Here is a 24,451-nt window from a genome sequence, read left to right as displayed (position 1 = left end):
CAAGAGACAACAGGAACTAAACGAGCTCTGCAGGAGGAACACGTCGCAAGCACAAATTAGGCAGCGGAAGAAATACGATGAGAAGATACTTCAAGCGAAACCGTATGCAGTGGTCCAATACGTCTAGGTGTTCCGGAACATCATACCTCCCAAGGGCTTGACGAAACTACTTGGCGTGGACCGTTCATGACGGCGAAGAAATGGTGTGGACCTTTCATGATAACGGAAGTACACCATCAGGGACGGTTCTACCGCTTGAGTACGGGACGAGCAGCGCATTATGAAAATCTGAAACCTCATGTCCCATCTCCGGAAGACTGGTGCGTACCGCAGAATATGGAGGGACTAGAGCACCTATTGGTAGAGCCAGCATGCGAGGTGAACGAAAAGGCACCAGAGAAAAGAATGATGGCAACGAGGACGTGAGCATGGACGATAATAAAAAGATAGAAGCAGAATCAGATGCGGAATCCTTTGCGGAAGAAGACTGGAATGATCTAGAGCAGAACGAGGTGCCAAAGTGGACGGAACCAGAATTGCCGATAACAGCAGGAACAAGGAGTGGCATTCGCAAACGGGCAGGCATGAGGTACAATAGGTACGGGGATGATTTCTTGATTGATAAGATACAGCCTGATGAGCTAGGCGAGGAGTTGCTGAGTGTGGGTGAGTTGGTAGCGGACGACAGACGGCAAATAATCAACGACAGCGAACACTACTCCTGCAAGAGGACTACTCCACACCCGAACAAGAAACAGATCTGGAGCAGAGCGAGATAGAAAGGAGGGAAAACACAAACTTGAGGATACAAGAATGGATGCGCGATGTCAAGAGCAAAGGAGATGAAGAGCAAATCATCCAGCAGGTCGACGTGTCAGCAGAAAAACGCGTGAAAACGAAAGATCCCCTCTTCGGTTGGACAGCAACCGACAGGCCACTCGAGATACCGCCAGATAATTTAGACCCAGCATCATCGACGGGGACGTCGATAAATATTTTTGTCCGGGGAGTGGGGGTAGGACTTACCCACAACGAAAATTTGATGATAAAGAAACTCAGAGAAGTGAGATAGACCAGCGGGCTGGAACTGGATGAGAAGAGGCTGAGCCTACCATAGGACGAAATTTCAAAACAAAAGTTGAAATACCCAGTGAATACTCGGAGAACATCCTGATCACGGACAGCGACTCCATTTGGTCAGACAGGACTAGCGCGATCTGTATAACGGCGGACATGAGCTTCAAATCAAGACTAGAGGCCGACTTCAAGAGAGAATATCAGAACGTGGAGTTTCTATTTAGACAGAGACCGGGGTTGGGAGGAATGGCTGCGCTTCCCCCATCAGTTTCACAAGTTCCGGGTAAATACCTGTGCTTTCTGGTAACGAGGATCTATGAAAGGAACACGATAGATCCTGAGCACGTGATGTTGGCACTAACGAGGCTGGGAGACTTCATGGTCGAAAGAGGGATAATGGAGATCTCGATGCCGGTCTATGACCCAAACCGGGGCAAGTTGAACCCAAGGGAATTATACGCTATCCTACACGAGATAACGGAGATAAGGGTACACCTACACAAGAAATACTAGAAATACTAGTCGCCTGAGTTTCGGGCGGACAATGGAGGTCTCGAGTTGGGTACTTGGGGGTCTCTAGTTAGGTACATGGGGGCGCGAAGCAGGCAGAGGGATTTTAACGCAATTGCCATGACAATTAAATTTTAGAGAGTTGACGGTGCTAAAACATGAAATAAATCTGCATGCTCTTAAAACTTACAAAGGAACTATTTAAGTGAAATAGATGGAGGGATAATTTTTAAAAAATAATAATGAGGGGGGGGGGGGCTTAGGTTAGGAACAGAACATCTTAGTCTAAAAATGGATTTTTTTCAGATTGATTTGTAAAATTGAACTGACACCCAAGCAATACTCACTCAACGAAGAGAAGGATATCTAGAGCAAGTACTCTATCAGCGGTCTCAGACGATATTCTCAAGTTTAACTGGTACGGTGTTCTCAAGTTTAGCTGGTACGGTGTTCTCAAGTTTAGCTGGTACGGTGTTCTCAAGTTTAACTGGTACGGTGTTCTCAAGTCGGTTAATACGTAAGATCAAAATTGAAGATAGTGACGATGGCAGCTTGCTTCTGGAAATCTATGCCAGCAGCGCTCAAGAGTCCCACACTCGTCGAATTGTACAAGCGCCTGAGGGATCTCGATTACGATCAAGTCGATGAGAGGTTGGCGGTGATGTTGAATGCCATTATACAGCTAGAAGCGCAGGGTGAATGTAGGTAGTCAGCGACGGAAGTAGTGCTGATGGTCGGCTACACGACGGAGGGGATATCCAACCAGGAGCAAACTAGGTGGCTATCCTGGAACGTAGATGGAGGCGTGAGGGGATTCGACCTGGCAAGGAATCCCGGATTTAACAACACTACAAAATATGGTGCGGGAGTTCCCACTTCCTACCAGACCACCGGTAGGATCCGCAGCCCAGTCCACGAGCAGGCCCCTGTCTATGATACGGTCCCAGCAGGCAGAGGAAGCATACTCGGACCTCAGCAGTTTGAAGAGGGAACTGGTAAGAGCCCAGAGGGAAAGAGACAAAGCGAATCTGGACCGGGATGATGCGATCCTTGAGAGGGCTCAGGCGAGGCGTGATCTCAACATGATTAGGGCAGAGTACCAACAAGAGCAGAAGGTAAGCGAAAACGAGGCGAACTGCGAGCAGCTGAAGTCAGAAATGGAGAAGATTCAGAGGCGACAACGAGAGTTTGCGAGGCAAAAAGAGAAGGGAACGAGGACCGCCGAACAAGCAACCGCAGGATCGAGGCCGGAGTCGCGGATGGAGGTAGATGAAGTTCCTAGGTCCAGTGGACGATTCAACTTGGACCGAGCAGCTCAAGAACACATGAACGAGGGACTGGAAGTGTGGATACCAACCGAGCCGGGGTCCTCCGTGCGCGGTTTAAAGGCACAATCAATAAGGCCGTTGATGGAAGTCACATTGCCGGGATTTACCCCGAGTTCAACCCCTGGTAGTAGCCAAATCAGCGGGAGTTCATCGCGTCTTAAGGAGCTGCAAGATAGGTTACAGTTGAGAAGCCGTGATGATTCGACACAAGAGCGACCTTCCACCTGGAGGGATCACCCAGTCAGGAGTGTCATAAATCGCGAGCTACAAGAAGAACACAGATGGTAGGTATCACAGGCACAACCGCATGGATTGGACCACGGCACAACGGGCGAGAACGGATTGCTTCCATGATGCGGCTTGGGCCGAGTATTACGCACAGCCGAGAATACCAGACGGAGCGGTCCACTTAATCATAGGGGACAGCCTATGCGAGTGTTGACCCGGATCCAGTCGCATTGGCAGGTGGGAATCTTGAGCTTTTCTGGAGCCGCAACACCTCAGATGCTGGCGTCATTAGAGATGTTGGACATGCACATGGTAAATATGTACACGGTCACTCTGATGATGGGAACCAATGACGTGTCCAGTGGGGAGTCAAGAAAGGTGATGAGACTGCACGAGAAAATGAGCTGCATTCTTGAGGAGTTGAGGATTTATCTGGGTCGCGTGATACTCACGATTTGCACTATCCCATACAACATGAAGAGCGACCAGCACCCAATGGAGATGAACGAGAAGGTGCGCAACACCAATGAGATATTTAGACAAATACAACAGAGGAGCGTGCTCCCCGTTAGACTATTTGATGTGACAGACATGATGGAGTGATCTTTCCCGGATGATGCATCATCGGATGGCAATCACTTTGACAGGCCCAAGGGCTTGGAGTGGCTGAATGGTGTCTTCCAGAGGCACATAAATTCGCTAGAGTCGGACCTGCTGGAAACGGCCCAGTTCACCTTCGGTCCACCCCCTAAAGCCCCCTTTCTTTGCCACCGGACCCCTATCCAGTCGCTTGGGAGCGAGAGTCGACTCGAGAGACAGCTCAAGGAGCAGCCGGACTCGACAACCGGGGTCTACACCGATGGAGGCCGAAGAGGCAGAGTCATCCACGCCCCAAAGTTCGGTGGTATCCTCGGTGGTGGTGGTGGAAAACAAAAGAGTGGAGAGGCCGGCTGCGACGAGCCGGGCGCGATATTTAGAGAGGATGAAAGAACTGGATCTGGAGTCCAGGCAGGAATTGGCGAAGGTCCTGGGACTTAAGGATGTGTCGCATGAGGACTTGAGTCGGCACCATTGTGTGGATTAGTTAAAGGCCCACGAGGCGAACTTCTCAAGAGCGAGGATGATGGAGACGGCAGATCTGACTGGGATTCCGCTGAAATCGATAATGGGACCGATCAACTATAGGCCGCTCAAGCTGTTGGGGAGTCCAGGGCTCATAGTGGAGCCCCCAGCATAGAACAAGCATAGCCAGAATCAGGGTGGCAACTCCTGCGCAGTTGAGAGTGGTGGACAAGCTACTGGAGTCGAAAGACATGGGACTCCCAGATGCCGCCTACGAGAGCGCGAAATTAGCAGATGACCCAAGGTACGGAAAACCCTGTGGGAACTCACAGTTGGCCAAGATATTGGCAGTGTATGATCGATCGGATCCAGGAGCCGCAAGAGTAATCATCGTGGTGGACTCAGATTTCGAGGGGAGGTCTTCTAAGCTGTTTTGGCCGGAAACCCTAGTGTATTTGCTGCCTGGGGCGGAATTGAACCAGATGCTGACTCTGGTAGTGGCGATTAAGTCAGAGATGCCTTGCGAACTAGAGCTGCTGCTATTTGCAGGAATGAATGACCACTTGCATGCGGCAGGGCTTCTGGAGCATCTGAAAGGTGATTCACCGACGCCCAAGAAGATCTGGGAAGCTATCCAGACATTGTTTGCGGCAATGATTGAGGTGCAAGAAAATGTGACTTCTCGATTCGGAGCCAAGACAAAGGTGGCGTTTACAACATCCCCGGGGTACAGGAGCATGCCACCTGCCTTGCAGTTTGTATACGCCATCTTTATCCTCATAGCGGCAGGGAACGCGTGGCGGGTATTGATGGCAGTCCCCAATCGTGGACTGGAGCCGATGAACGTGAGATTTCTGAAGTCGGAGTTGGCAGCGGCATGGGCGGACGTGTCTCATGCCTTGAGGGGGTTCTACGAGTTGGCAGACATCCTCATTGTATTGGACGAGGTCCTCTTACCCGAGATTTCGAATCTCGCTCGACAGTTGAAATACAATCCGGAGATTAGGGATAATCAGCCGATAATAAGCCACCTAACAGCCAGCCTATGGTGTCGAGGTATGGACCTGACGATCACGAGCTCCGCCAGCAAAGCGAGGGGACCAAGCAAGGAAAGAAAAAACGTGGCTGCGGCCGAGAAGCAATTGGAATCGATGTGATATCGTCTGACGCAGAAAAGAGGCAGGTGGCCGTGCCTGACCCCAAGGCTGGAGAATGCTACGGACAAGACGCGGGAGAACGCTCCACCTCTCATCCAGCAGATATGAGAGTTTCTTGAGGGGCAGCTGGAAGTGGCAGAGAGCAAGGAGATGACGGTGGGAAGATTCGTCACAGCGGCAAACGAAGTCACCATTGGAGGATTCTGGAGGAGCATGCCAAAGACGAGCTGAGAACGAGGAAGAATCACGAGATCTTGAGTCCTTGTTGGGAGAAAGGGTACATGGCTAGCGTGTTCTATGCGAAGGACACCCTATTTGAGGCGTTCGTGCAAGAGCTGCTGAATATGCCCATAAACCTCTTACTGGCTCTGTACTTGGTTTAACCCAGGTATCTGTTCAACATGGGTCCGGCGTACATGTTCAGTAGAGGTGTGGAGACACTTCGAATTGATGGGTACCTGATACTAGTACTCCTAACTCACGGGGAACTGGTGGCGTTTCATCGGTTGATGAAATCTGGGGAACCCCCGTCAATGGGGAAGACTCACCCGGGCACGAAGACCTACTCGTACAAGTGCACCGCCGGAGTGAAGACGTTGCTGGTGGAGTATCTTTTGATGCAAAACCGATACCTGACTGGCGAAGAGAGGAACCCCAAGACGAGAGAAGAATTGAGGGAGGCGAATGGTGGCATCATTCTTTTGACTGACTTGTGTTTGGCCATGAGGTCTGACCCGCTGGGAACAATCAGTGGGCTTGGTGAGGTCGTGACTTGTACCTATGGGCCAGCGGTGACGTATGCCTTTCCGGACCCGCTCGTGGCGGCATACCGCAACTCAGTGGTGCACGTGAGTCTGATAAGTGTACTAGACTGAATGGCGTTGAACTGGTGCAGGCAAGAGGAGCTGAGGGCATGAATGAGCGACACGGTGCTCTTCGGGAAATTCAAGGATCCCGAGTTAGTAGAGTTCAATTTCCGGGGACAATTTCAAAGCAGAATGGGGGGAAACGTGAAGGTCCTATTGAAACTTACCCCAAGTTCTGGAATTGGAACCCTTTGACGGCAGACAAACGAGAGATCTTGAGAATTCCGGCGTGGAAAGGGAGTTTCGAGCTGGTAAAGAGGGAGTTAGAAATGATACTAGAGAGAAAATTTTGCCCACTACCGTCCCCGAGTTCCCGATGGTCAGGAGAATGACCTTGGGGATGAATAGCCCACTGGTGGTTCCATCCCTGTACGCAAGAGCCGCGGTGGAGAAGGAGCAGAAGGAGTTCACCGATGGTTGGGATCCCTTGTTTATCGGATACTCAGCAGCAGTTTATTTCCACACGTGAGATCAAGATAATCTCATGGACGACGCAAGCAAAGAAGTTGAGAGGTTCAATGCCTCCGAAGTTCGAGGTTCGGGATATCTTGAGAAAGCTCGATCAAGCGGATCTGGACAGCTCTACTCTAAACAAAAAAACTGACGATAAAATGATTAAGGTTGTAAGGGAGGATAAGGTTAAGACTAGTAATATGATTAAATATATTAATATCCTTAAGGCTCGAGAAGGGGGAGGCAAGAGTCGGAAGGGCTGGACCCGTACAAAGAGGTCGAATCGTTGATGATAGTGACGACGGCCCCAAGCAAAGGTGTGAGGTCTCGAAAGAGGAAAAGGGAGGTAGAAGAGTTGAATAGCCCCTCGGCGGATGCGTTGTCTGAGAAGAATCTGAGGGAGACGGCTCCCATGGTTCTAGCGCGGTGGAAGACAACGGCATACAAGGGCAGCTCCGAACGGATGGACAAACGTGGGAAGTGGATGTTGGCAAAGAATGGATCTCGAGCGAGGGAAACAAGTGGCCAGCGATCCTCTTGAGAAGAATGCGACGAGGAATACGGCTCGACCTTGGTGGATGGCTCTGGAGACAACGAAGGAACTGGAGGACTGCCTGAGGAAGCTCGATCGTGGGGTGTCCCGCAAGCGTCGCAATTGGGCTACCCAACAAAAAGCCGAGATTAACAAGTTAGAATTGGGAAGCCAGCTGAAACGAACTTGGCAGAACTTGCTGCGGGATTACTTCGAAGAGGCGATGAGAACACCCTCGTCCGCATTGCCATTGATGACAAAGCCCTTCGTTAGAACAGCGGGGCAGCTGCCGTTCGCATGGAGCCTAGTGGGAATAGAATTAGAAGTATTGACCTCACACGAAAAGTTGAAGCTGGGCAACAAGAGTCTAGAGGTTTATCAGATGCTGGTACAGCATATCGCCAGAGATAATTCCGGTTTGAGTCTAGCGAGAAGAAAAGATGCCACTTGTTTCTTGAGGTGGATAATGTCAGTAATGACCAACAGTACCCTCCAAGTGTGTCATCAGAAGGCCATGGGAGCAAAACTATGGAGAGGAGAGTCTCCACGGTCATACTGAACGTGTACCAGAGTACGGAGATCAAAAAGGAAGATGAATCCAGGCAATCTCTAGAGAATCATGAGAAAATTGACGAAATATGAAGATTCAACAACAAGAAATTCGAAGAGGGACCTGACGTGCATCGTAACTTGGCCTCGGCTGAAAATAACTCGAAACCCAACAAACGGGGAGAATACCAATATGTATCTGGAGTAATGGGGATAGCGTACAACCCTTTCTTGGATTCAGAGGCAGGGAGCGCTCACAGGAATCACGAAGTGACGGAATGTTAAAGTTTTGGACAGAGAAGATAATCGAGATTGATTCAGTGGAACGAGAAAAACCGAGCCTAGGCCTGATACTTGAGAGGATGCCAATGGTGATTAGCGTACCGCGCTTGAAAAAGAGAGTAGAATTGAAAATGGGGAATGGGAATGGCATGCTGATTACGAACTTAGGAACGGTTTGGAAGTTGCTGAGACCGTCCTGCTGCCCACATCCACACGCAAGCTTGATTAAAGAGGTCACGGAGCGAGTGAGGCTGGCACCGACGAAGGATGAAGACTTGGGAACTCTGAGTGTAATACACAAGCTGATCCCGCCTCAGAGTAAAGAGTCGGGTGAGGCGATGAGTAAGCTGGGATCAGTAAAGAATTTGGAACCCGGTAGTTGTCTTGACCTGACGTGTGGAGGCGGAGAGCACACTTGTGATGGACGATCATGTGTCAGAGTGCAGTCCTTCCAGAGAGAAGATCTAGTCGCTTGGTTAGGCGACGTAACAGAAAGAGAGAAAAGTGAAGTGCAGATAGTGGCTGAGTGTTACACGAACACTATTGTGAATATGGCAACGGCATTGGGGTTCTTCTCGAGGATGTGCAGCTTACAGTCTCTGGAGATGCTGGGGTCTGAGCACCATCTGGTGACAGCGCTGAGCGTGGAATCATGGCCTGGAGTATTGCAAATAACTCAGAAGCACATCAGAGGGTGGAAGCAGAGTCGATACACGCTATTGACTATAGCAGGAGAATTGAGTTGTTTGAGACTGCATGCAAAGCGTTCGCTATACCGATGGAGGTCAGGCACTTATGGAGCCGCATAAGGTTCTTCCCGTGGTTTCGAGCGACATTGACATCTTGGTTATATGCGGTGACGAAGGATCATATGAAGAAACATCAGAGAGAATATCGGCAGTTCCTGGCGGAGATAGGACCGGAAGCCTTCAAGAGACCTTTGCTGACCCACCAAAATGCGATTACGACGGTTTGGAATAGAGTTGCTAGGGTGTCTAGAGATAATACCAAGGCGAGAGAATCAATATTGGAAGAGGACTTAGTGAAGAACGTGAGCCTGAGTCTTCGCAACTCCTTTTGCCTGAACAGGGAATCGAAAGTGAAGGGTTTGCCAAACCAGGCAAAGTGGTTGCAAGAGCAGAGTGAGTGGATGCAATCCTACGAACAACTAAAAGCGTGGGAAGAGATCGTGATCAGCTCCGATGATGAGGAAGCGCTGCTAAGGCATATTACGGTGTCAAACGCATCAGGGCCTAGCACCTGAAAGGCAAGCAACACGAAATGAGCAGGGAGCTCAGTGAGGGGATCTTGAGTCTTGAGAGGGAAGCAACGGGACTCGAGTGTGAGCTCGGATGAAATCTGAGCTCACGAAAAAGAAATTTTAACGAAACGAAATATTGTTATTAATATGCTATATCTATTATATAAATCAAAATGCTGCACGACAATTTTCTGATTGGATAAGACAAAAGAAATTTTAATCATTAGCTTGCAAAGCGGAAATTTAAGGTGCAGGTGTATGCAGATTTTGATTGCTGTTGAGCGATAGTTAAACAATTTTGCATGGTTGGGAATGTTGGGGTGTAGATAAAGTTAAATCTGCTGCAAACTTCTGTAAATGACCACTGGCACTGTATCTTGAGCAACACTCAACATTCTGGGGATTCACTGGCAGACGGAAATACGCGATGAGGATATCGATCTTGAGTCCGGGGAGTAAGTGCCAGTCGGTCATATTTGGAAGTTTGACCTTGAGCAATACGAACGTAATTTTGGGGTGATATGGAATTTTTCAAAAATTCGAATTGAGGATGTCATACTCAACTTTCTCGCGACAACTGAAAATCTCAGAAGTATAAGATCAGAACAACCGAATTACAATCGCGGGAAAGTAATCAAAAAACAGCGGAAATTGCTATTCGCAATTTCCAGATATAATATCATACTAGAGTAGAGCTTTCTTATCCTGAAATAGGAGACAGAACGATTACGAAAGAAGAAGATATTAATTAGAAGTGGACCAGAGTGAACCTTCGGTGGATAGGTGGACAACCGAAGTCTCCCAATGGTCCAGCCCCAAAGACTCAATTCTCAAGTTAAACTCATTTCCTTTGCAGGAATTCATTAATTACAAACTTCTCGAGTTAAAACTTAATTCCCTTTAATGCTAGAGTTGCTGATTAATTTAGTTACTCCGATTCTCGAGTGTGCTGGTATGTGAGTACCCAATTTAGTTTTCTTGAGTGTGTTTTATACTTGTTATGTTGAGGTAGGGAGAGTTTTAGGTTGATCCATCTGAAATAAATCAAAGTTCCAATGTCTAATAAAAAGCAACTAAAACGGAATGTTCCGACCGTTTTTAACGGCGTTCGCGTATTTTGGGTATTTTGAGACCTAAGTATGGTGACGTTCTTATTTTCTAGAGTGGGGGTTATTTTGGTAGTGGCCTTTAAGCTGTAACGAGGGTTTTAGTCTCATGCCGCAAGTGAACCGAATTAGCTCCGACCGTTCGAGGTAGAAAAACACAAGAGATAGTGTCCCTGACTCTTGAGCCAATAGTTATAGGGCTTATTTTTCTTTAACTTCATATGTGACTTAAGTAGGCGACTGTTACAATCGTTTAAAAAGTTGATTTAGTTTAGAAAAAAGCCTGTGTTTTGATTCGATAACGCTTGCTTGCCGCAAGCGTATTAGGTTTGTACGGGATTCTAATTGGGCTCAGCAGACAATTGCTTTAACCAGTAAGCTATACCTCCTTACCTTAAAGCTATACCTCCTTACCACTCCCTCTGAATGTAATACACAAGCTGATCCTGCCTCAGAATAAAGAGTCGGGTGAGGCGATGAGTAAGCTGGGATCAGTAAAGAAGTTGGAACCCGGTAGTTGTCTTGACCTGACGTGTGGAAGCGGAGAGCACACTTGTGATGGACGATCATGTGTCAGAGTGCAGTCCTTCCAGAGAGAAGATCTAGTCGCTTGGTTAGGCGACGTAACAGAAAGAGAGAAAAGTGAAGTGCAGATAGTGGCTGAGTGTTACACGAACACTATTGTGAATATAGCAACGGCATTGGGGTTCTTCTCGAGGATGTGCAGCTTACAGTCTCTGGAGATGCTGGAGTCTGAGCACCATCTGGTGACAGCGCTGAGCGTGGAATCATGGCCTGGAGTATTGCAAATAACTCAGAAGCACATCAGAGGGTGGAAGCAGAGTCGATACACGCTATTGACTATAGCAGGAGAATTGAGTTGTTTGAGACTACATGCAAATCGTTCGCTATACCGATGGAGGTCAGGCACTTATGGAGCCGCATAAGGTTCTTCCCGTGGTTTCGAGCGACATTGACATCTTGGTTATATGCGGTGACGAAGGATGATATGAAGAAACATCAGAGAGAATATCGGCAGTTCCTGGCGGAGATAGGACCGGAAGCCTTCAAGAGACCTTTGCTGACCCACCGAAATGCGATTACGACGGTTTGGAATAGAGTTGCTAGGGTGTCTAGAGATAATACCAAGGCGAGAGAATCAATATTGGAAGAGGACTTAGTGAAGAACGTGAGCCTGAGTCTTCGCAACTCCTTTTGCTTGAACAGGGAATCGAAAGTGAAGGGTTTGCCAAACCAGGCAGAGTGGTTGCAAGAGCAGAGGGAGTGGATGCAATCCTACGAACAACTAAAAGCGTGGGAAGAGATCGTGATCAGCTCCGATGATGAGGAAGCGCTGCTAAGGCATATTACGGTGTCAAACGCATCAGGGCCTAGCACCTGAAAGGCAAGCAACACGAAATGAGCAGGGAGCTCAGTGAGGGGATCTTGAGTCTTGAGAGGGAAGCAACGGGACTCGAGTGTGAGCTCGGATGAAATCTGAGCTCATGAAAAAGAAATTTTAACGAAACGAAATATTGTTATTAATATGCTATATCTATTATATAAATCAAAATGCTGCACGACAATTTTCTGATTGGATAAAACAAAAGAAATTTTAATCATTAGCTTGCAAAGCGGAAATTTAAGGTGCAGGTGTATGCAGATTTTGATTGCTGTTGAGCGATAGTGTGACAATTTTGCATGGTTGTGAATGTTGGGGTGTAGATAAAGTTAAATCTGCTGCAAACTTCTGTAAATGACCACTGGCACTGTATCTTGAGCAACACTCAACATTCTGGGGATTCACTGGCAGACGGAAACACGCGATGAGGATATCGATCTTGAGTCCGGGGAGTAAGTGCCAGTCGGTCATATTTGGAAGTTTGACCTTGAGCAATACGAACGTAATTTTGGGGTGATATGGAATTTTTCAAAAATTCGAATTGAGGATGTCATACTCAACTTTCTCGCGACAACTGAAAATCTCAGAAGTATAAGATCAGAACAACCGAATTACAATCTCGGGAAAGTAATCAAAAAACAGCGGAAATTGCTATTCGCAATTTCCAGATATAATATCATACTAGAGTAGATCTGTCTTATCCTGAAATAGGAGACAGAACGATTACGAAAGAAGAAGATATTAATTAGAAGTGGACCAGAGTGAACCTTCGGTGGATAGGTGGACAACCGAAGTCTCCCAATGGTCCAGCCCCAAAGACTCAATTCTCAAGTTAAACTCATTTCCTTTGCAGGAATTCATTAATTACAAACTTCTCGAGTTAAAACTTAATTCCCTTTAATGCTAGAGTTGCTGATTAATTTAGTTACTCCAATTCTCGAGTGTGCTGGTATGTGAGTACCCAATTTAGTTTTCTTGAGTGTGTTTTATACTTGTTATGTTGAGGTAGGGAGAGTTTTAGGTTGATCCATCTGAAATGGATCAAAGTTCCACTGTCAAATAAAAAGCAACTAAAACGGAATGTTCCGACCCTGTTTTTAACGGCGTTCGCGTATTTGGGGTATTTTGAGACCTAAGTATGGTGACGTTCTTATTTTCTAGAGTGGGGGGTATTTTGGTAGTGGCCTTTAAGCTGTAACGAGGGTTTTAGTCTCATGTCGCAAGTGAACCGAATTAGCTCCGACCGTTCTAGGTAGAAAAACACAAGAGATAGTGTCCCTGACTCTTGAGCCAATGGTTATAGGGCTTATTTTTCTTTAACTTCATATGTGACTTAAGTAGGCGACTGTTACAATCGTTTAAAAAGTTAATTTAGTTTAGAAAAAAGCCTGTGTTTTGATTCGATAACGCTTGCTTGCCGCAAGCGTATTAGGTTTGTACGGGATTCTAATTGGGCTCAGCAGACAATTGCTTTAACCAGTAAGCTATACCTCCTTACCTTAAACTACTTTCTAGCTTAATTTATTCGTAGATATAAGGCGACGAAAACTTCCTATTTGCATTCTGATTAATAAAAAAGCAAACCTTGCGGTATAGAGGAACTTTAGGATTGCTTCAAACCCATTGGCTTTAGCGCCCTCTAATTCGACATCTGCAATTATTTTTTCAGACTTTCCAAATGTCCCATTGGCAGAGTTGCCAACTTTATCATCACTCTGCATCTCATTTGATTCCGCCTTATGACCATTTTTACTGCTAGCATCAACCACTAATTCATTTTCGTCGTCTTCTTTTGGCTGTAAAATTTTGCCGTTTTCCTTTTGCTCATCATTTTCGGTAGAATGCATCGGTGGCAGAGGGGGGGCTTCATCAACAAACATATTGCTGAAGTATTCAGAAGTAGCAGCAAGGACAAATTTATGAGCCGGAAACTTTCTTTGCTCAACAATAAGGTTAACATCACAAAGAAAATTTTGGCGACGGTGCTCATTGAGCTTTTCACGAAGATCCATGTTAAACTGAAAAGGCATTCGTTGTCTTAAAAGTTTGCTCGCTAACAATCTGGCCCGCCTCGTCATCATTTAACTGCTTCTTTGATCCTATAACATTCGCCCGGAAGTAATATCGACGTAAAAAAGCTAGGTTCTGAAACGACTGGCTAGCGTCTAAACACAGCTGTACATGCTTTTCACCGTCTCTGCCAAAGCCAGTTCCTTTGGTGGTTTTCCTAACATCGGGTCGACAAAAACGTTACTTTAGTAGTAGTAGTAGTTGAGGCTTCTGGGAAGTCATGCTTCCCAAGGGTTTATGAGTCCCGTCACTTTCATGTTTTCATCAAGTTAAGTTTGAGCTTCGAGTTTTTTCCAGTTGTTACAGTGAATGCATTTGCAGATAATTCTCCAAGTGCATCTGTTTAGATAATTGAATTTTCTGACAAAGAAATCGCAATAAAGTTTGCTATTTGATTTTTTGTCAAGTTGGTTCCCATAGTCTTCGTAGAGTTTGATGAAGATGTTGTGTAAGAGTTTCGTTCTGTGAAAGCAGTTTTCGTCTGATTTGTTCAGTCTGTTTTTGTTGACTGCATGTTCTCCTCTGCTGTGTTGGCGAGTTTTTTCTTCCTTAGAAGATTCAACAGCAATTCATTAGTCATATTTGGAATTTACTAAGGATAAATACATGAGAAGATCGTGCATTTCAATGTAGAGGCATAATGGCAGTAGTTTAAGTTTGACTAGTCTTCCTTCGTAGTCAAGATTGCAATTAAGAATCCACTTTGTGGCCATTACTTGTACTCGTTCGAAACTTACTAGGTTGGCTCTACTTGGTGAGCAAGCTTGTGAACAGTAAGTTATAATCGGGACGAAGTAGCCAGTATACGAGTGGAGTTTGTTAACACATGAGCACGTAGCGGATATGTTTCGTTTCAATTGGAAAAAGCCCCTTGTTGCCTTTTGGGCACGCATTTTACAGTTTTCATTCCATGTAAGATTTGGGGTTATTAAGAGGGATTTGGGGTTATTCCAAATCCTTTTGAACAATCGTGGGATGCAGTTCGGTGTCGTTCAGTTTGGTGGATAGATTTCCTCTTAAATTAAGTAGTAGTAGTAGTAGTAGTAGTAGTAGTAGTAGTAAAAGACTTAAACCTCATCGTATTTACATTTACTCGTATTTGTCGTCATTAAGTTTTCATAACACCAGTTTTCAAGTCCCCGAGTGCCATTCCTTAGGTCGATTTCATTCCGAGCAATTAGTTTAAAAAGTGCCAGTCGGTCATATTCGGAAGTTTGACCTTGAGAGAAGCAAAAAACACTTGATTTTGGAGTGAAATTTAGTTTTTCAAAATTTCGAATGGAACCTGTCATGCACGATTTTCTCGCGATAACTGAAAATCAGAAAAGAGAAGTCAGAACAATCGAGTAACAATCGCGGGAAAGTTGCTAAATAAAACGGTGGGAAATTGCTATTCGCAATTTCTGTCACAATAGAACAAGAGTAGAGCTGTCCCATCTGAAACAGAGACAAGCGTATTCCCGAGAACTGGATTGTCATTACTCGATTGGATTATTATTTGAACTGGACTAGAGTGAACCTTCGGTGGAAAGGTGGACAGCTTGAGTGTCCCAATGGTTCACGAGAAGCTATATCCTAGAGTTAAAACTTGTCCTTGTCATTGAAACTGATAAACATTAAAACTCATTTAGTTACATTATTTAATTCTCGAGTTGATTACCGACTGAAGTACTTCCCTTTCTTGAGCGTGCTACGATGTGAGTACCTAATTTAAATTTCTAGAGTGTGTTTTATAATTGTTATGTTGAGGTAAGGCGAGTTTTAGTTTGATCCATCTGAAATGGATCAAAGTTCCACTGTCTAATAAAAATAAACTTAACGGATTGTTCTAACCCGGTTTTTAATGGCGTTCATGTATTTTGGGTATCTAGAGACCTAATTATGGGGACGTTTCTAATTCTAGAGTGGGGGGATATTTTAGTAGTAGCCTTTAAGCTGTAACGGGTCGTAGTCTCATGTCACAAACGAACCGAACTGGCTCCGACCGTTCTTGAGGTAGAAAAACACAAGAGATGGTGTCCCTGACCCTTGAGCCAGTGGTTATAGGGCCTATTTTTCTTAAGTTTCATGTGTGACTGCAGTAGACGAATGTTACATATTGTTTTTATGGCGCTCCTGGGTGTTTACGACATCAAGACTACGGAGTCGAACCCACTTGAGACAGCTTCGGGCTGAATGCCCATTCTAGAGTACCGGTGGTACGGTTCAGCGGGAACGTGCAAACCTTCCGGTTGTACCGTGATAGCTTTTTAAGAAAACTCGAGAAAATTTCCTGGTACGCTCTCCGAACGAGGCTTAGCTAACCGAGTAAAGGGGGGCAACTAGGGGGACAAAAACACGAGCAAAAAGACAAAAAGCAAAACAAAAACCAAAAAAGAATAGAAAAAGGAACAAAAACCATAAAACGAAAAAAGACAGTGACTTTGACACCAGATTAGTTGGATCAAACCTTTATATTAATTAAATAGTATACCCATACTGTTTTACAAGTTCGATCGTTTCGATCAACCTAGCAATTTAAACCAGTAAACTGAATAAAGTGCCCGAGTGTGGGGCGTTGTCAAGGGTTTTCAGATAGCTTGGAACTTAGCTGGACCAATAGGAGACTTGACTGGAAGAGGTGACCAGCCGAGTGGGAAAGTGGTTCAGGGACACTTGAGCTGAACCATTAGGAGACTTGACTGGAAGAGGTGACCAGCCGAGTGGGAAAGTGGTTCAGGGACACTTGAGCTGAACCAATAGGAGACTGGACTGGAACAGGTGACCAGTCGGGTGGGAAAGCAGCCAAGAAGGATTTGGCAATTCTCGAGTTCTCAAGTTGGGCAGAACGGGTATCGTTAAAATCCACATTACATTATAGGAGATAAGTGTAAAATAGGATAAGCGACATCCCCCGGTTTTGAGGAACGTTTTTACTTGAGCAGGCCTGGAGACAGGTCTACGGTTTTCTCTTGAGAGGTTTAGCACCCGGCGCTTAAGGTAATTTTAGGCTTAAGAAGGGGGGCTAAAAAGGGGGGAGGTTAGAAGGGGGGCTGGTTAAGTTAGAGGTTGGCGGTTGTAAATTGTAAAAAGGGGGAAATTAGAGTAACTAATTAGTCGACATCGTTGACTTAGTTACATTAGACATTAACACGCGTTGGTAATATTAGGTGGATATCGAAATTTGAACTCGAGTTAAGGAAGGTACCCTGGTCGGATTGGTAGGGGGGAAGGGACATAGACAGTTTTTGTAATACCCCATAAGATCGCTAGCAGGGGGGAAGGAAACGCGTGACAATTAGGTACCAGACATTTTTTAGATAGAAGGTAGACATTTGTCACCTTTGAATTTTAGGTGGGCTCATCTTTCTGTTTTTATTACTTTTTCTTACTTAGATTTTTGTTGCATTTTGGTGAGGATTTTTGTTAAGATTTTGTACGAACAGGTGATCACAAGATACCTTGGCACAGGTTTTGGTCTCAAGTTACTTGGAACATTGAAATAGAGGTAGCCAAAAAGAGAAATAAGAAAAAGGGGGGTCAGCATTTGGCTTTTAAGAGAGGATTTTGGGAAAATTTTACTAGAGCTTGAGTGGTGGTACAAGGTACAGTGAATCAAGAAGTCCCCATAACGAAGTGGAAAGAAGTCCCACCACCCAGACACTTGTCAACAGTCTTGGGACAGTACAGTCTTGGGACAGTGGTCTTGGGACAGGGTCTTGGGACAGGGTCTTGGGACAGGGTCTTGGGACGGGGTCTTGGGACAAGGTCTTGGGACAAGGTCTTGGGACAAGGTCTTGGGACAGGGTCTTGGGACAGGGTCTTGGGACAAGGTCTTGGGACAAGGTCTTGGGACAAGGTCTTGGGACAGGGCCTTGGGACGGGGTCTTGGGACAAGGGTCTTGGGACAAGGGTCTTGGGACAGGGTCTTGGGACAGGGTCTTGGGACAAGGTCTTGGGACAAGGGTCTTGGGACAGGGTCTTGGGACAGGGTCTTGGGACAGGGTCTTGGGACAGTAGTCTTGGGACAGTAGTCTTGGGACAGTAGTCTTGGGACACTAGTCTTGGGACACTAGTCTTGAGACAGTAGTCTTGGGACAGTAGTCTTGGGACACTAGTCTTGGGACACTAGTCTTGGGACAGTAGTCTTGGGACAGTAGTCTTGGGACACTAGTGTTGGGACAGTAGTCTTGGGACACTAGTCTTGGGACAGTAGTCTTGGACAAGAGTCTTGGGACACTGCCGGAAAGTACTGGGACGGTACCGAACAGTCTTGGGACAGGAGAAAGAAGCCTGGGACGGTACAAGGAAGTCTTGGGACAGTGTAAAAATTGAAGTAAAATTACAAGAAGTGTTTTAAGACAGAATTAAGATAGAACAAGACTAATTGGAACCAGGTACGGTTGAGACCACAAATAAGGGAAGTTTCTCGAAAAGTTAATAAAGAGAACTGAAACAAGGTTTTCACCACGTTGTATATATATATATTTTTTCTTCCTTCCCGAAAGATTTTATTCTTAGAATAGGATTGTGTATATAGTAAAATTGTAAATAAAAGCAATTGTAAATAGAAATAATGAGGCGGAGCAGGGTACCGGTAGCTGAAAAAAGACCTACCGAAGCAAAGTATAATTCGTCGCTTCGCAAAACAACATCAATGGGCCCAAAGATAACAAAGAAGAACTTTTCAGTTAACATGGTCAGCACAAGGAGTACAGCGGAGAACAGAGCAAGAGAGGGCATGGAAGGGGAACGAGTAGAACCCACCATCGAGATTGATCTAGAGACACCTGATCAAAGTGTTGATGAAACAAGGAAAATAGCGACGGAGTCAACTCCAATGCCCAATGCAGAAGAAACAAACTCGAAACCCATAGAATTCTCACCAATAGACAACGTGGAAGATGCAATAGGCAACACCGAAGAAACGGTGAAAGAAGACTCTCAAGTAAAAAAGACATCTTTTACAGAAAGGTTGGCGATGATGGTCGGAATAAAAACGAAAGAGAACGTGACTGAAGAACCAAAAGCTGAAAGAGCACGAACATTTGGAACAGTGAGCACGAAGACGACAGAAGCCAATCCGAGAGAGGAGCAAACTAGAGCAGAAGCGACGGCCGAAGAAAAACCGACGGCTGACCATGAAGAGGCTACTCTTGAGCTAGGTGACTTGATGGCGAAACTGAATCAGATCGACAAAAAGCTGAAGCACAGCGAAGAGGACAGAGAAGTGATAAGAAAAGAATTAAGATACAACAAAAACGAGTATCTGGATAGTTATTTTAACCTGGCCAAGGCAACAGAAGAGAGACTCAAGGAGATGTCAGATAATGTAGAAACCACCAATGAAGAACGAGATAAGAACATCAAAAAAGATTTGCAACAGTTAAAAAACCGATATGATGATGTCAACAGCCAATTAGGTAGCCTGGAAAGGAGAATGGACACAATGAGCAAAAATCAGGCCGAGAGTTCGTGTGCAATACAGGCGAAATTGGATGCAATCTTGAGTAATTCTACCTCACAAGAAAGACCGGCAGCGGATCGCGCGCAAGGCACCAGAGTTGACTTTGTGGAACCACAAAGGAACAAACGGCAATCGACACCGTTGCCCCTAACCCGGGATACGGTGAGCATAGCACCAACAGCTGCTAAAACAATCATGAAGAATGGAATGTCAAGTACAACGACTGGTCCGGGGGACTCAACAGCTAACAGCAACGCAGGTCCGGATGCTATGACATGGGCAAACACTTGGGAGATGATGAACAGGACTCTAGAGGCCTTCGCCACGAGGAACACTAACTCGAGCGATAGGAGAGATGGGAAATCAAGAAAAACATTCAAGAAGCCAAAAGAATTCAAAGACGACTCAGATGGATGCATTGACACGTGGGTGGAAGTGATGAGATTACATCTAGAGCAAGACAACTTGAACGATGAAAGACAAGCATGCACAGCCATACTCAGCAATTTAGAAGGCACAGCATTACAATGCGTGGTTGCGAAGAAAGAAGAAGAACGCGATACCGCGGACAAGATCTTCGAGATATTGCTGAATCGATTCGGGTCAGGCATGAAAGGTCACCAAGCGATGATGCGATTTGAAAAGAGAAGGCAGAGGGACGACGAGTCAATAGATCGGTTCCTAGATGATCTCGAGAGCTTGAGAAGAAGGAGTGACCCAGAAGAGTCGACAAACAGAAGAAACTTTAGCATTGCCTCGAAGTTCATTGATGGGGTAAAAAGTGACGACTTAAGGACAATGTTAGCAACATACTACACATTGTCGAAAGACAGCGCACCAACCCCAGAAGAAATGAGACAGAAATCAAGGGAATACATGCTGATGAAACCCAAGAAATACTCGTATTCAGAAAACAGGAACACGCAAGGGGGAAGTCAACCGCAGAGGTCGTCATGGTACAAACCTAGAGATGACATGGACAAGCGCAGATCATGCGCGAACTGCGGGTCGGCGGATCACCACGTGGCTGACTGCACAACATACAAACAAGGCATGAAGAGTCTAGGATATGCACCAGATGAGGAGGACATGAGCCAAATGGAGGAACACGAGTACTATAGTGGCTTAATCATCAAGATAGGCGCAAGATGCTTCTTCTGTAACCAGGAGGGGCACTTCCGAATGGATTGTCCCTTGTTCTGGGAAGCGGTCAAGGACCAGAGTCACCCTAAACATAAGTTGGCATTAGCGGCGGTGCAGAATCAGCGGAACAGGCAAAACGAATTTGAATCGAGGAACTTAGGAGCACCAAGCACGGAATTGCCGACGAAGACAGTGAAAGCTGTATCACATGTCAATGATGCCATAGAATCCGCGGCAGGGAACTCTCTAGAGATAAATTATGAGAAAGCGGCGACGGAAGCAATTGCCAAAGTGAAACAGGACCTGGCTGCGAAAGAAATAGAGCAACGACTAAAGCTGGAGATAGAAAGACAGAATTTTAACGAAGCATTAACTGGATCGAACCAAGCACCAGAAGCTGTACCGGGCTCAACAAAGACCGGGAATTGTAACACTGTAAAAATGATTACGGGAAAGCCATTCGGCATATCGAGAATCGGGGCTAGAATAATGTCGATAATCACAGTGGGCGGCCACGAGGTAACCAGAAACTTGAGCGAACCGAGTGACCAGACAGTAATGCATATTGATGTGTACGCAGATTACTTGAGTCGTATAAGCCCACAAACGACTTCTAGAGCGCTGAGAGCACTACTAACGAGAGGGGGCAGCAAGTCGGTACGTGTTGATAACAGGTATACTGAAGCTTATGGTCCACACGAGGTGATGCTAAATATAGATGGGATTAACATCTATACCAAGACGATGATAACATGTGACGAAGACCTAATTGGGCAAATCTACGTAGGGAAAGAAGAGTTGAAAGTGAGATCGATTGGACACTGCGCCATGCTTGAAGAAGATGCAATGCACATCGGAACAGAGGCAGATGTGACAGGGCACGTGCTAGATATAAGTGGCAAAAAGACTCAGTTGCGTGGGTTGCTTGACACGGGAGCAGTCTTGAGCGTTATACCAATCGAAACTTGGGAGAAGATGGGCTTTGACAAAGGTGACTTGATAGACTCGAGAATACGGCTGTCAGCTGCAAACAAAGGGGCCCTACGGGTGCTGGGCAGGACGCCGATAATAGCCCTCAATTTGGGGGAACGTAACCTGTGGATGAGCTTCATCGTGGTAGAAAACCTAGATGAATCTGACCAATTCATTTTGGGCAGAGACTTCATCAGGAATTTCGACGTAACGGTTGATCTAAATAACGCAATGTTCAGGATACGGAACCCGGATAGGAGGTACGCAGTCAAACCGGTAAATTTAATAATGGCAAATGAAAACAAAGCACCGGTATTCTTGAGTAGGAGGGTGAGGCTAAAAGCTAATGAAGCGGCAATCGTAAGTTTGAGGATGAAAAATTACAATGAACTAAGTGACAACAAGCAAGTGTGCATAGTTCCGAATCCTAATAGTCAAAGTGCTGCTGTTTTAGGAAGATCATTTTCGATAACGAAGAGCGGCCTCTGCGTCAGTGTCTTGTTGAATACCCTTGATATACCGATCACGATACAGAGAGGGAGGAAACTGGGATATGCTTTACCGGTTAAAACTCGATATGAAACAATTGAGAACTCAAAACAAAATGAAGTTGTTGATTGTCCCAATCACAGGGACAAAATTTGTATCTTGAGACGATTGCAGAAAAAAAAAGATTCTTCAGGTCTTATTAAATCACTTAAGTCAGAAACGGATGATGGTCTTTCGAGCTGTTCAAACTTTCCGGAGCGACCTACACTAGATGAAATGCAAACTGATAAACCGGTCCTGCCGGAGATTGAACACTTGAGGGGCAAACTGAAAGATGAACAGCTCGAAGCCATCAAGGACGTACTAGAGCGGAACGAGGAAGTTTTTTCGAGGCATAAGGCGGATATCGGGTGTTGTAATTTCGTTGAGCATGAAATAGAGCTTGAGGAAAACGCGGTACCACACAGGGAGGGGGCGAGGCGCATGACCCCACACAAATCGGACGCGTGTAGAAAAGAGATCGAGACGTTACTAGAGTATGACATGATAGAACCATCCAAGTCACCGTGGGCGTGTGGAGTAGTGATGGCCAAAAAGAAAGGCGACCAGTTGAGGTTTTGTTGTGACTTTCGAAACCTGAACTCCGTCACGGTCAAGGATGCCTATCCCATACCTAGGATTGATGAGAGCCTCTCGAAGTTAGGTGATGCAAAATTTTTTACGACTCTTGATTTAGGCTCGGCCTTTTGGCAAGTACCACTAAGGAAGCAGGACAGGGACAAGACAGGGTTTGCCTGCGAGTTGGGTCTGTTTCAATGGAAACGGATGCCGTTTGGACTTTGCAATGCCACAGCCACGTTTCAGCGGTTGATGGCACACGCGCTGATAGGCGTAACGAAGAAGTATGGCAATCTGGTAATGTGCTACGTGGATGACGTGGTAATAGCGACGCCAACACTGGAAGACCACATTGAGAGACTAGACGAAGTGTTTGCATGCATGAAGAGGTCGGGGCTAAAGTGTAAACCATCAAAGTGCGAGATACTCAAGGACTCAATAAAATACTTGGGCAGGATGGTAGACAAGCACGGCATCAGACCTGATACGGACGCCGTGGAAGCAGTCCTGACCTGGAAATTACCGAAGACAGAGCACCAGTTGATGAGCTTCCTGGGTTTCGCTAACTATTATAGAGAGTTCATCAAAGGCTATGCAGACAAGGTATACCCGATGCAACAATTAATGAGACACAAGGGCAAGAAGTTCACGTGGAACAACGCAGCAGAAGAGTCATTCCAGAGGATAAAGAAAGAGCTGTGTGAGGCACCAGTATTGGGTATGCTGCCGACTGAGAAAGGGATGTACGTGCTGGACACGGATGCGTCGGTAGTCGCGATTTCTGGGATTCTTCACCAAGAACAAGAATGGAATGGGAAGACAGTCTTGAGACCAATAGCGTACGGGAGCAAAGTCCTAAGTGACACAGAGATGAAGTACGGGGCACCGAAAGCAGAGATGTTTGCAGTGGTCACCTTTGTCGAGAAATACAGGGCATACCTAGGCAGTGAGCCCTTCAAGCTGCGAGTCGACAATCGAGCACTAAATTGGCTGAAAACGTACTCAATGGACCAAAGTTACATTGGGAGCTGGATAGTTCGCTTGGACGGATACAACATGATAATTGAGCATAGAACGCGAGATAAACATCAGAATGCCGACAGCTTGAGTAAGAAGACGGAGTTCTATGAGAGACAAGAGCAAAGAGAAGCAGACAGACCTGAAATCAAAGATGGCTTCTCATTCATGGACAAGGAAACGTACGACAGTCTTCCACTCACGAGGTGGCTGGACAAGTCAGGCAAACCGATAGAAGATCATCCTGAATTGCCTAAAGAGCCTCCAGAGAAGACCATCTTGAGGAAGAGCAAGAGGATTCCGATTGAGATTATACTCAAGTCGAAGATCGTGAAGGAGACGCTCAAGGCAAAAGGCTATGATCTTAGCCAGGTGGAAGCAGGAACTGCACAGATAGATGATGACTTAATGAGGTTGCTCGAGAAACTATCAGATGATAAGCCAGTGATCCAGGAGAAGGGTAAAGAGAAACCGGAATTCACTATACTTCGGAGAAAAGAGACAGTGAACGATACTGACTCATCAAGAGGAAGCGTCACTGACAGCAAAGATGTCGTGCGGTCACTAGTTGACAAAATCCCCGAAGACATTCTGGAGCAGACCAAGGTTAGGAAAAAGAAAGTGACGTTCAAGGAAGATACTGAACACCTGGGACTAGGTCAAGAGTCCGGGGAGTGTTCCAGGTTCACGGAAGAAGGAACCGGAGAAGGAAAATTGTCCGGGGAGCGTGAAGGATGGGATGAAGACTCGGATGAGAGCAGCGAAAACCAGGACAGTCTGTGCATGATACTGGCGGAAGAGAAGACAAGGCACCACGACAGGGAGTTACAGACGGATCCATCTTCAGGAACATACAACATGGACATACAGGAGATGCGAGGTG

General features: G+C 46.1%; 1 protein-coding gene across 1 annotated transcript in view; it reads right to left on the bottom strand.

Annotated features, from left to right (window-relative positions):
- LOC134839069 (actin-binding protein IPP-like) overlaps window positions 1-13,827 on the bottom strand; it is a 30,376-nt gene extending 16,549 nt beyond the window's left edge. The window contains exon 1 of the mRNA XM_063854479.1: window positions 13,398-13,827. Coding sequence (XP_063710549.1) covers window positions 13,398-13,825 — 428 coding nt within the window. The 5' untranslated portion in view covers window positions 13,826-13,827. The remainder of the gene's footprint in view (window positions 1-13,397) is intronic.
- Between the last annotated feature and the right edge of the window lie 10,624 nt (window positions 13,828-24,451).

Source organism: Symsagittifera roscoffensis, chromosome 2, assembly GCF_963678635.1.
Source record: "Symsagittifera roscoffensis chromosome 2, txSymRosc1.1, whole genome shotgun sequence".
Taxonomy (NCBI): domain Eukaryota; kingdom Metazoa; phylum Xenacoelomorpha; order Acoela; family Convolutidae; genus Symsagittifera; species Symsagittifera roscoffensis.
Note: the sequence above shows the minus strand (reverse complement) of the source record. Positions and strands in the feature narration are given on the sequence as shown.